The 13,040-nt window shown below is 31.5% G+C and overlaps 2 protein-coding genes across 3 annotated transcripts; one reads left to right on the top strand and one right to left on the bottom strand.

Annotated features, from left to right (window-relative positions):
- The first annotated feature begins 2,287 nt into the window (after nt 1-2,287).
- On the top strand, nt 2,288-8,771 carry LOC137835650 (peptidyl-prolyl cis-trans isomerase CYP71). Of its 2 annotated transcripts, none has more exons than XM_068644251.1 (13): nt 2,288-2,579; nt 2,711-2,796; nt 3,088-3,176; nt 3,404-3,643; nt 3,762-3,883; nt 4,782-4,857; nt 4,998-5,105; nt 5,189-5,365; nt 5,530-5,747; nt 5,949-6,081; nt 6,800-7,023; nt 7,886-8,039; nt 8,310-8,771. In XM_068644251.1, exons 1-13 carry the CDS (start codon nt 2,443-2,445, stop codon nt 8,391-8,393), a joined length of 1,848 nt encoding a protein of 615 aa, XP_068500352.1. In that variant the 5' UTR covers nt 2,288-2,442; the 3' UTR covers nt 8,394-8,771. The 2 variants fall into 2 exon arrangements, with proteins under 2 accessions (XP_068500352.1, XP_068500353.1); XM_068644252.1 differs by having other exon boundaries at nt 2,300-2,579; nt 3,396-3,643.
- A 2,112-nt stretch (nt 8,772-10,883) lies between these two features.
- Nucleotides 10,884-12,295, bottom strand: LOC137835649 (large ribosomal subunit protein P2B-like). Its single transcript, XM_068644250.1, has 4 exons — nt 12,114-12,295; nt 11,916-12,005; nt 11,175-11,398; nt 10,884-11,091 (listed from the first exon to the last, which is right to left on the bottom strand). The coding sequence occupies exons 2-4, from the start codon at nt 12,001-12,003 to the stop codon at nt 11,065-11,067; spliced, it is 339 nt and encodes a 112-aa protein (XP_068500351.1). The 5' UTR covers nt 12,004-12,005; nt 12,114-12,295; the 3' UTR covers nt 10,884-11,064.
- Between the last annotated feature and the right edge of the window lie 745 nt (nt 12,296-13,040).

The following is a 13,040-nucleotide window of genomic DNA, read 5'->3' as shown; positions in this document are numbered from 1 at the left end:
TCAACAAAAAGATGGTGATTGAGGTCTATAGAAAAATTTATAATGATGCCACAGCTTGAAAAACCTCTAATTAATGTCAGTAAATACATAATTTCTAATTTAATTTACTTTTAATTTCATATAAAAAGTTATTTAAGATGCAAGCCAAACCAGTTTGTTGAGAAAAAATACATTAAAAATATTTACAAAACTGATTATTTTTTAAATAATTCAATTTTTAACCCCCTTGATGACATTTATGAGGAGACTGTGTTTCTTTAAAAAAAATAATGTTGAGCTTTGACATTCTCATAATAAACACAAAATTTGCTTTTATAATATTAATATTGTTAAAAAAACCATAGCTTTATTCTATCTACACATATTAGTTTTATAAATTTCTTCTCAATTTTAAAGTTATAGTCTCTTTAATTTATCAGTTTAATTTTCGTACACCTATATAATAAACTATTTTTTCTCAACCAACTAAAAATAAGTTCATCTTAGAGTAATTATTATAAAATTGTGATTTTTTTTTAAAAATAAAAGCTTATGCATCATTATACAACTTAACATCTTAACTATATTGACACTTCAAGTTACAACAATCATTTGATGAAAAAAATATATATTATTAAAAAAGAAAAAAAATACAAAAATATGGGAATTAGACCAAAACCCATATATTAACAAAAACGATACATAGATAGACTATACATATTCATAAAGAATTATAAGAACAAACTAGATGGTAGCCTATTATACCAATGAAAAGTTTATTTATGAATAATCCTAAATTAACCAACTTATCAGCACACGCATTACCTTCACGAAAAATATGAGTAACCCTAAACCTGGTTTCTCCACAGTAATTAAGACAAGTATCCATCAATTACGAAACATCCAATGAACATTGGTCCTAGTAGTAAACGCAACACAAACCAAAACAGAATGACATTCCAGCCAGACATTATTAAGCCTCATCTTTTGAGCTTCCTCCATAGCATGTAGAACCCCATAAAACTCAGCAACCAGAGCAGTATGAACTTCAAGAAACGCAGAGAAAGCTCCAATAAATTCCTCCACAAGTAGCAAAATCAGGATATCCCTAGCAGCCCCATCAGTGTTAATTTTAACCCAGTTTGGTGAAGGAAACTCTCATCTAACGGGAAAAGGACAAAAAAATTTACTTGTACAAATATTAATACCAAAAAACTTGATCACATTGAAATCCAACATATCATTCTTCATTGAAGCTTTAGACGAATTACCCCCTAAACGAGTTAAATCTTTAATAACTGAAATAATCGTAAAAACCTCAATCTTATCCTGAAAACGAGTATAATTCCTCATACGCCATATCATTCAAATAGAAAAAGTTATCACAACAAGCTTAATCAATTTAACCAAAGGACTACCATCACTCTTAATAAAAGAGAGAAGATCATCCTTATCAGAAAAATGAGAAGTAGGAAAAAATTTCCGAACTCAACTCTAAATACACAAAGCATTAGAACATTAAAAAAATGCTGAATAGATTCCTTATGCTTTTTATAAAATTGCTTTTGGTGCTACTGTTACGGTGAGTTATTTTTTCCATTTTCAGAAGCAACCAAAGAAGAACATGTTGCCATGGAAACACTATATTCGAAATAAAAACCTTAAAGAATAATTTCGGAATTTTAAAAAAATGGATTGCTGGTTCCAATTGATGGGGTGCAGGAACGAAAAGCCTATAAAATTTATCAAATTATAATACATCTATGGGCTGTTTCTTCATGCACGCTAACAATTTTTTTCCTGCACCCCATTATTTTTGAAAGAAGACTGTTTTATCATTTTTAAAAATGATTTCTGGATTGTTTTTCTAAGATATTTTTGGAACATATTTTTTGAAACATATTTTATTAATTTCGGATTTATCAATCCAGAAATAAAAAAATTGTTTCGAAAGGATATTTTAGAATGATATTTCGTCTTTTGAATTTCCTATTTTCGAAACACCGTTTGCTTACATAACCCCTATTCTGGAAACACTTTTTCTTATGTAACTCTTATTCCGAAATCATCCAAAACTGTGAAAAAGATAATTCGGTATTTCAAAGAATGTAAAGGTGCAGGAAGAAAAATGTGGAGGTGCAAGAAGAAACTCTCCAATCTGATGCATCAATTGCATTGTATGGATTGGGCTAGCTACGAAGAAGAGGACTTAAATAGAAGATGTCTAAGATTTTTATGGAGGTGCAGAAAGAAAAAACCCAATCGAACGGTGGGTTATCCGTTAGAGTTATAAACGACGTGCCGTTTTAGGGTTTAGATTGCTTCAGTATTTTTCACACTCTCTAGTGATATAACTCTTCAGTAGAAGATTTCGCTCCCTCACTGAAACTTCTGAATTTAGAGAAAGCTATTTAGATTTGTTGTTCTTCCTCATTCAATTACATCGAAGTGCTGCGTTTGAAGATGGAGGAACACGAGAATGGTGCCAACGCAAGCGAAGAAGAAGCGTTGATAGGCCCGGGCCCGGCCCCTCGGGCTCGGCGCAAGCGACCCCTTCAGTTCGAGCAAGCCTACCTCAATGCTTTACCCTCCGCCAACATGTCAGTTTCTGCGCCAACGTTGTAGTTTTTGAATTAGGGTTTTCTCAATCGAGAAATTTCGCAACTTCAAAAGTGAAAATCTCGTGAACGCTATGGATTTCTACAGTTTCTTATTGCTGTTTTCGATGCAGGTACGAGAAAAGTTATATGCACCGTGACGTGGTTACGCATGTCGCTGTTTCAGCTGCGGATTTTTTCATCACTGGAAGTTCCGATGGTATTCCGAATTCGAACTTGTGATTATTACTTTTTTGCCAGTTGTAAGTAGCATGCTGAAAGTTTGGAGTTACAGAGTTTAATAGAGTGATCCTATTAGTTGTTACCTCACCGCTACTTTTGTCCTTGTTCTTTTTTTCTTTATAAAATTATCTGTGCCATGTAACTATGGAAGCATCGATACAGGTGCAACCGTTATGCATATGACAGCATATGGATGTTATTTGAATTAGCTTAATCTTTGGGATAGTTAATGTCTGGAATGACTTTGTGGCGTACTTCTTGTTGTCAGGGCATTTGAAGTTTTGGAAGAAAAAGCCTATTGGCATTGAGTTTGCCAAACACTTCAGATCTCATCTTGGTCCAATTGAAGGTCTAGCTGTAAGTTTGTTAACCCAACGTGACTCTTTTGCTTTAAATTTTATATAATTTGTTAAATTAATTTATTCTTGCCTGACTTCTGTGATATATTATATTATGAAACAATATTGTCTGATTTGCTGGGCACAGAGAGCGTTACTACGATTGTTTTCTTGCTGTATTATGTATTTATATTTTCAAGGTCTCGTTATGCTTGTCATCAACCATGACTTATTTCAGCTATGCAGGTTAGTATTGATGGTCTGCTTTGCTGCACAATATCAGATGACCGCTCTGTAAAAATATACGATGTAGTCAACTATGACATGATGGTCATGATTCGCTTGCCATATACTCCTGGTGCTGTTGATTGGGTTTACAAGCAAGGGGATGTTAAAGCTACGCTTGCTATTAGTGATAGGAACTCATCTTTTGTGCACATATATGATGCACGAGCTGGTTCAAATGATCCCATCATCTCCAAAGAGGTTCCAGTTCTAAACTAACTTTAATATAAGTGACTCTTCAAAAACAATTACAATCTTTTTGGTGATATTTTGCACTATTTAATTGCATATCTGTATCATTATTCACTCCTTTGTTCAGATACATATGGGTCCTATCAAAGTTATGAAGTACAATCCTGTATATGATTCTGTACTTTCGGCAGATGCAAAGGGGATAATTGAATACTGGAGTTCTGCAACACTTCAATTCCCAGAGAATGAGTATGTGCTTATTTTTGTCTTATTATAGTTCTGCCTCCGTCCTTTTTTTATAAATGAATATCATCATGGTTCAAATACTGATGTCCTTCTGTTGATAAAGTTTCCTGTCTCTTACATTACATGTATGCAAACAACTAAGTTCAAGCATCTACAAATTGCAAATTTTGGGTAGCCATACCATTTGTAGGTGCTCCCTCTTTAATTGTTGTGCTGAATGGATTAAGACAATTTAAAACCTACAAATTCTGAAGCTGCATTTTAAATTTTTCTCAATGAATTCTTCTAAACACCAGCTGTAATAAGCCAAGAATATGGTCAGGATTATCTCTTAAATTCTTAATAGATTTGGGCATTGTTAAAAAAGGCTACTGCATATTCAATAAAATCATTCTTATTAATTTCTATTAACCGGACCCATGGCTTTAGCTGTGGATCAATTTGAAGTGAACTCACATGTTTAAATTTGGATTTATTAGAATCTGATTCACAATTTCTACCATAGGATGCTTCACTGAAATCCTGTCAGACAATACATTTGCTATTCTATTCAGAAGTGGCATTTTTTCTTACTTCTGTTTAATGGTTTATAGCCTCCCTGCTGGCACCATTGTTGACCACTTGGCCAATAATCTAAGGGTTTTTAGTTGGGTCACCAATAAGTTGCTAACAGGCCTAGCCTGTACAAATTGAATCAGTATTATCAGCAATCGCATGAAGTGCCAATATTTCAAACATTTTGTAGTTATCATACATTTGCAATTTCTGACTGATAGTATTTATTATTCTATATACTACTATATAGTAAATAATAGTTCTGAAAATTGTCAAATGCATGAGTTTTGATGTTGGAATTTGTGCAGTTACTAATGCTCTTTAATGATTTCCTTGGTTTTTGTAGGGTCAATTTTAAACTGAAAAGTAATACTGACCTCTTTGAAATTGCAAAATGCAAGACTTCTGTTTCAACTATTGAGGTACTTCAGTTGTATGAACATATTTCTGAACTTAACAGTTGATTCATAATTCAACATTATGTTATTTAGGTGGTTTATGAAAGCTAGATATCTGGTGTTTAACTTTGATGGTTTTATTGATTGTATTGCATCTTATTTAGGTAAGTCCAGATGGTAAACAGTTTTCCATTACATCACCTGATCGAAGGATACGTGTGTTTTGGTTCAGAACGGGTAAATTAAGGCGAGTTTATGATGAATCCCTGGAGGTAACAGTTTTATCAGAATTTCACCCTTTCTCTTGTTGCTTTGTGGACATAATAATATGGTAAATGAATTGCTTTATTGATAGGTTGCTCAAGACCTCCAAAGAAGTGATGCTCCATTATATCGGTTGGAAGCTATTGATTTTGGTCGAAGAATGGCTGTTGAGAAAGAAATAGAAAAGACAGAAAGTGCACCACTTCCAAATGCAGTCTTCGATGAAAGTTCCAATTTTCTTATATATGCAACCTTGCTTGGGATAAAAGTGAGATTTTTTCCTTACTAAAGGTTTACAAACAATCACTCCAGTTCCTTCTGTAATATTACCTTTCCGTTTTATTACTTTTTCTTCACTGTTCACTAATACAATGAGGTGACTAGATGATACTCCATTTCCCTTATGTGTTTACGTCTTCTATATGCTTGTAGATTGTTAATCTGCACACCAATAAAGTTAGTCGAATACTTGGAAAGGTGGAGAATAATGATAGATTCTTAAGAATAGCTTTATATCAAGGTGATCGGAGTAGCAAAAGAGTAAGAAGGATCCCTTCGGCAGCTGCAAATGTCAATGAGAGCAAGGAGCCTTTGACAGATCCCACTCTTCTGTGTTGTGCCTTCAAAAAGCACAGAATATATTTATTCAGGTAAGAAAGTAAACTGACCATTTTACCTCTGCTTTGAAGTCCAAAGTCATGTAGTTTTGTTATTTGATATATCATATATGGATATTTTGTTGGTAGTGTGTTTTTTACATTGGTGCATTTTTTTCAAGCATGTCATCATTAATAGTATCTCATGCAATTAAAATCCACGTTATCTAAGTTGTGAAATTTATCATGAATCAGTCGTAGAGAGCCAGAGGAGCCTGAAGATGCAACTAAAGGAAGAGATGTGTTCAATGAAAAACCTCCTGCTGATGAACTTTTGGCAGTTTCAGATATTGGAAAGTCAGTTACAACGTCACTTCCTGAAAATGTGGTGAGTTATCTTTGTTTGCCTTTAAAGTAGGTTGAGCATTGACACTTACACTCCAAGAGCTTACCTTTTTTATGTTATTTGAGGGGCCTGGATATTCAAGCTTTTATGTTAATGGAATGATTAATTCCTAAATTCCTATTCCTATTCCGCTTGGGGGGTATTGGATAACTCTTAATAGAGGATCATAGATAGATTGGTTCTATAACAGACTACTAGTACTACTACAAGGGATCTTTCTTACTCTACTATTATTTTATTTTATAAAAATCATATGATGGTGTAACTCCCTCCATATCTGGAAGAAAGCATATTCAACACAAAATAGTCCTCTCTTCTAAGTACTTGTCCTTTTCAGCTGAAAAGAACAATAACCTATACTATGCCACGCAAAAGATTTCTCTTTACAATCCTGGTATATACTAGAATGTAGACCTTTAGCACCATTGTGACTGGCAAATAAATTCATGGATGCTTTTACATTAATTAACATCTTAGAAAACAAAGTTGTCTAAATTACCTCTAAATTAGAAACAATATTTGTTTTTCACCTTTATATCCGATATCCTTGTGAAGTTAGCCAGTAGAAGGAAACATATTCCCTCTTGTTTCTTATATCTGAGTTGGTTTTCGTATATATATTTTTCTTTTATAATCACATCACATGGTTATCTCTCTGTTCCCAAAAAGTAGCTTTATAATACCAATTTTTCTTTTGCAGATTCTACACACCACAATGGGTGATATTCACATGAAATTATACCCAGAGGAATGTCCAAAAACTGTGGAGAATTTCACAACACACTGTCGAAATGGCTATTATGACAATCTTATTTTTCATAGGGTCATCAAAGGCTTCATGATACAAACAGGAGATCCTTTGGGAGATGGCACTGGTGGGCAATCTATTTGGGGGAGAGAATTTGAGGATGAATTTCATAAAAGGTAATGAAGTTTGTTTATAAACGTACTGCCATTATATGCAAGAAATTTCATCACAATTTCAGAGAACTGATGATTATTTGGGGGTAGTAATGAAGCACATATTTGGATACAAACACAACACACACAAAAGATTATGACTGCATTAAAAATTGTAGGACATAGGGACACACTATACATACATGTATGAGTATAGTATGTATGATCAAATATCACTATAAGGTGTTTACAGTCATATACGATAATAAGTCTCAAACAAAAGTATTAAGACATCTTATCTGATAATTAAGAAATGTAAGGGAAATTGTAAAGAAAAATCCAAAAAAACTATCAAACTCCTAAACCATCATGGAAAAGAACCAATACCGTACTTCTAAAGAGTCATGAAAAGAATTGCATAAATATAAAAATCCTAAGAATTATAAAATTCATCCCTACCCAACCCAGCACAAGATTGTAATCATTCTAAGCAGATTAAATCATAAAAGTAAAACATTAATTAAAACTAAATCAGAAAAAGAAAACATTAATCAAAATTGAATTGTAAAAAGTAAACATTAAAATCATCAGAGATTACACAAAAACATGGGGACGTTTCTTAATGAAGAAGGTGCAGTGGTTGGTTGGCTGGTTTGTTGTGTGGTGGTACAAAGGCAGATGGTTCAATGCTGAATGGTGGCTGATTTTGGGAAAGTGTCTGGTTCAACATGTGATGGTTCGATGGCAGATGATAGCTGATTCAATGGATGGTGTTATGCAAAATGGAATTTAGATTAATGTTTTCTTTTTAAGATTTTGAGGAAACTTCCTGTTAAGATTTTGATTCAGATGGAATTTAGAGTAATCATTTTTTTTTGTCTTACAGCTTGAGGCATGATAGGCCGTTCACAGTATCAATGGCGAACGCAGGCCCAAATACAAATGGCTCTCAGTTCTTTATCACCACAGTGGCTACTCCATGGTTGGACAACAAACACACTGTATTTGGTAGAGTTGCAAAGGGAATGGATGTTGTTCAGGTAAATTTGCTTCTGTTTTTGCTTAACCATTTAGGAGAATCACGTGATTCAGAATCACTCGGCAAATAATTTCCATATTTGTGGTGTGGGCTGTAGCATCACCAGATCACATCTTTTTGAAATCCGTCATTCTCAATTTCCTTTTTCCCTATATATATGGAACTTCTGATAAATGTTTCTATTTTAAGTTTTCTTCTATGAAGTATCATGTTAAAATATGTTTTAGGTCTTATTGATTAAAGTCCAATTGAGAACTTTTAATGTTGGTAGGGCATTGAAAAAGTGAAGACAGACAAGACAGACAAGCCATATCAAGATGTTAAAATTCTAAATGTCACTGTACCAAAGTCTTGAAGGTCCTTGGTTTGAATGGCTGATGCAGTGATCACTCATACATGTACCGGTGATTCATGCTGAAAAAGTTTTAAATGGATGACTTGAAGCTTCTTCCTTTAGCTTCATTGGTTTCCAATGAACTGAGGCAATTATTCTAACAGGATGGGTGTTATTTTTCATGCTTACACTTTCGTCACGGCTTCCATCTTCCTTTAAGACTAATGGTTCAAGCTTACTGATGCTGTCTTCTGTGTCTGCTCTGCCATTAAAATGTGCTTTGCATGTCAAAAGAATGCAGTATGGCAATATCACTTGACATCTAATTTTTTCCGATACAATACCTGATGTAAGATATTCCTGCCTTATTTATAAAACTGTTTTTAAGTGTGGTATAAATTGTTTAACCCTTGATTTTGCCAGGCTAGTAATTTAACTCATAAAACATGGACATCACTGTTCCATCCATCTTAATTTGAACTCCAATTTGTTAAAACAGTCTTCAACAATCCTGGGGCTCTGGCGTAGTTGTTAAAAGCTACACCTGTAATAAGTTGCAAGTGTTTTTAGACAAAAGGTGTAGTAACGCAGTAATTGTAATTTGTTTGAATTTTAGTGTTATCGGTAAAGCTATGTACATAACTGAAGTTGTTACTAAAAGCGCAAAAACTTGTGATATTTGAATTGAAAATATCTAGTTAGAACAATGTTATAGTTCTTATCTGTGTTTTGTTGAATATATTTTAACGAGGTTATGTTTTTCAATTTAAAAAAGTATCATTAGTGATCTTAAAATTATCATTAACTTAATTTTATTATTGTGTTACAAAAACTATCTTATTTCAGAAATGAAAGTAAAAAAACATTTATATAAAAGAAAAATTAGCTTAAGTTTTATAACAAATTATCTTTTGACGAAATTCATGTAAAACTTTTTAAAATAATGACATTTTTTTCTAAGCAGCTTAACCGCGTCTAAAGTATTAAAGAAATGAATCCAAAAAATAAAAATTAATAAAAATGAAAATGAATCACTCACATTTATGAAACTAATTTTAAATTTTAAACTAAATAACTTGGTATATAACATGATTTGAATAAAATAATATTTTTTATGAATATAAATATTTTAAAAATCAATCTATTTATCGGTATAAATTTACATAGATTGAAGACAGAACAAAGTTGAAAATTAAGTTCTCAATTTAGACCTTCCATGTATAAACATTTTTTAAATATTATAAATTTATACGATAATAAGCAAATTTATTATAAATTTTCTAAATATATTATTATAAATTTATACTGTAATAATTTAATTTATTATAAATCTGTGTATCCAACATATTTAATGCATGATAGAAAAATTATTTAAAAATACAAATATTGAAATGAATTTACAATAAAGTACTACAAACCTTTTTTTTGAGTTTTAAGGTGATGCATCAATTTTTAAACCTGTGTAAAAAACACAATAAATGTAAAGAAAATGAATGAAATAGAACAAAACTTGCAAAAAAGTAAGAATTTAAATTCAAAATAATTTTTACAAAGATTAATTAAAACATAAGAGAAAGATAAATGAGAATGAGAGTGTATATGTGAAAAAAAAAAAAAAAAACAAAGAGTAAGAATGAAAGTATGCTCAAAAAAGAAGAGAGAAGGAAGAAAAGAAAATGGTGTTATAAACAAATGAGTTATTAAATTAATAACTGAAATATTTTCAAAGATAGATTGAAAAAAAAATTGTATACACAAAAAAATCGGTTACAAATAGAATCATCATTTTAACAATATATTGTTAGAGATGAATCCATTGCTTCAGAACTAATATATTGTTTTAAGTTTAAAAATTAATATAAAAATTAGGCAGACAATGATGAGGACCTAAAAAAATCAAAGAATCTCTATTCTTCCTTAATACATGTACGTAGTTATTGTAATCACACTGAAAACATTAACTAAAACATATTCTAATACAATAATATGACTGAAAGATGAGTTAAATAAAATTATCTGGTTATATCTGTCTAAATGAGGGACTACTGCACAAATAAAACAACTTCAATCATTTACGGTAAACTTTTATATTAACTTCTTCAAAAATAAACAGAATGCTTTAAATTTTTATAACCTTAACCTTAAACTTGTACAAAAACTAATTATGATTAACGAAGAAATACTAGTTGAAAAGGAGATGTGGACAAATCATACTTTCATTTTTACCCTGCTAATCCGTTAGCAATAACATATCATTCAAATGACTAAAGGTTAACAAGATAAACAAGTGCAGCAGATAATGAAGAAATACATTTGAAGGTGGAAACAAGAGACTGTAGTTCAGATTTTCATTAGATGGCAGAAAATAGTAAAAACATGATTCTGTTTTCACATTCTTATCATTTATAGAAGTTTAAACAAACATACTAGTAAGTTACTTTTTCCAAATAATATAGGTATTTTCTTATGAAGAAACAAAATCATATTCAGCTAAATAACCGGTCAAACAAATTAAATCCAAAAGTTACTAAATTATATCAGACAGTATGATAGCATTACATCGTCTCCAATGTGAAAAAGCAAATCTCATAAACCTAAAACAATATGTAACTCGAGTAACAAAACCTTGGGATTGAGCTAAAATACTAAATGAAACTGCAAATGTAAGACATAAAAAACACTTCAGACCCTTTTAGTCGAACAAACTGAAACCCATATCCTGCAAATCAAAGATAAACACATTCATCAGTAGAGAATTATGATTTATCAAACAAAAGCAACTGACACAAGTTTGAAGCTTACATCATCGGACTCCTCCTTCTCTTCAACTTTCTTTTCTTCCTTTGCTTCCGCAGCAGGTGCAGCAGCACCACCAGCTGGTGCAGCAGCAACAGCCACTGCAGCACCACCACCGCCAGACACAGCAGAAATCTTTTCCCTTCCGCTGGCTAGTAGTTCGTTGAAGTCTTTGCCCTTCACTTCCTCTAAGAGCAACGCAATCAACTCCTCCTCAGCATCAGCTCCAACTATAAAATTGGAAAGAAAATGCAGAGTTAGTATTACAAAACTATATAGATTAACCAAATATTCAACAAAATATCACATTCTCATAGTAATTTTCTGGTTGTTAATTCTACAAACCAAACCTAACTAAATTTCAAAATAAAAAAATGTGAATTTTTCCAACATTCTAGTATCTAATACAACATTGTGCTAATACATCCTCATAGTATGATTTCCGCATTCTGATAATTAATTCTACAAACCAAACCACACCAACCTTAAAATTAAAAGAAAAAAAAAATCTTTTTGCCAACATTCTAGCATTGAATACAGAAATTGTACCCTTGCAAATCCACTTCAGAAATCTAGGGTGGAAGAGTAAAAACTACAACATCGTACTGGATTCAACCATCGACACAGAAAACAACAAACAATCCAAATAATAGCAACTAAAAAATAATATTAACAACAAAAACTGTGGCAGGTGAAAATAAAGCATAAAACTACGGCAAGTGAAAAATCATGAAAAATAGTGAAAACCTGCGCTAAGAATGTGTTTGATATCAGTGGCAGAAGGAGATGGGTTCCCTCCCAACACTGCAAGCAAATAAGCAGCCACCACCTTCATATCTGGATTCAAGAAATCACACACCAACATTACATTTGTTAGTGACACAGATCAACAACATAACACAACACGTGCAAAATGAAATTGGATGTGAGAGCATGAAAACCCACTTTCTGAATTGCCGTTATTTCGCTTCTGAGTTTGGAATTAGGGTTTGTGCAGAGCGAGAGGCGCAGAATGAGAATGCAGAGACCTAATATATAACTAGGGTTTTCAGCTCTTGAGGTTTCATCTTTCTTATTTCCCGTAATGCCCCTCCTTACAATTAGGTAAACTTCTCATTATTATTTTTTCATTTTCTCTAATATGACATAAAATCTTCAAGAAGAAATTATATAAAACAAAAGATCAAACATAATTCTATATTATTCTACAAAAATAAGACTTAGTATTCTTTCTATTTTTTAAATATTTATTTTTTAGTTGTGTCTCTTTTTTTATGCTACGGAAATATGTTTTTAAGTCCTACAAAAATAGTGATTATGTTCTTTTTGTAACAATTTTTGCTTTTTACTTCTCAAGAAACTGAAATTTTGTATATTATCTCATATAATATTCACTTTATGTGGTGTAATGTAAACCTCTAATACTTAAAAAACAAATAAATCCTAAAGCAACTTTTTAATCCACAAAACTTCACATACCAACAGTATTAATTTTAAATAATTAAAATTAGCAGAAAAATATTTTTAAAATATCAAAATTCTAAAAAATTAAAAGCAATAGTATTTTTTTATGTAATGAAATAAAAAATATCAGAACCAAAATTAAATTCGTCCATAACAATTAGAAACATAATTAAATTTATTATTTTAATCCCTTATTTTAAGTATCAATATCTAATTCTTTATTTTGTAATCCCATGTTTTATACTTCTTTTGTAAGGTTATTGTAGTTTAAGATTTTTATGAAGATAATTTGATAATATAAATTTATTTACCAATATGACTTAATATGGTTTTGTAAATAACAGTGTTCCCTATGTGTGATGTGAGAAATTAAATTTCAAGTTCATCAACTTTAGTAAACAATATCAA

Source organism: Phaseolus vulgaris, chromosome 5 (assembly GCF_000499845.2).
Source record: "Phaseolus vulgaris cultivar G19833 chromosome 5, P. vulgaris v2.0, whole genome shotgun sequence".
Classification (NCBI taxonomy): Eukaryota; Viridiplantae; Streptophyta; class Magnoliopsida; order Fabales; family Fabaceae; genus Phaseolus; species Phaseolus vulgaris.
Note: the sequence above shows the minus strand (reverse complement) of the source record. Positions and strands in the feature narration are given on the sequence as shown.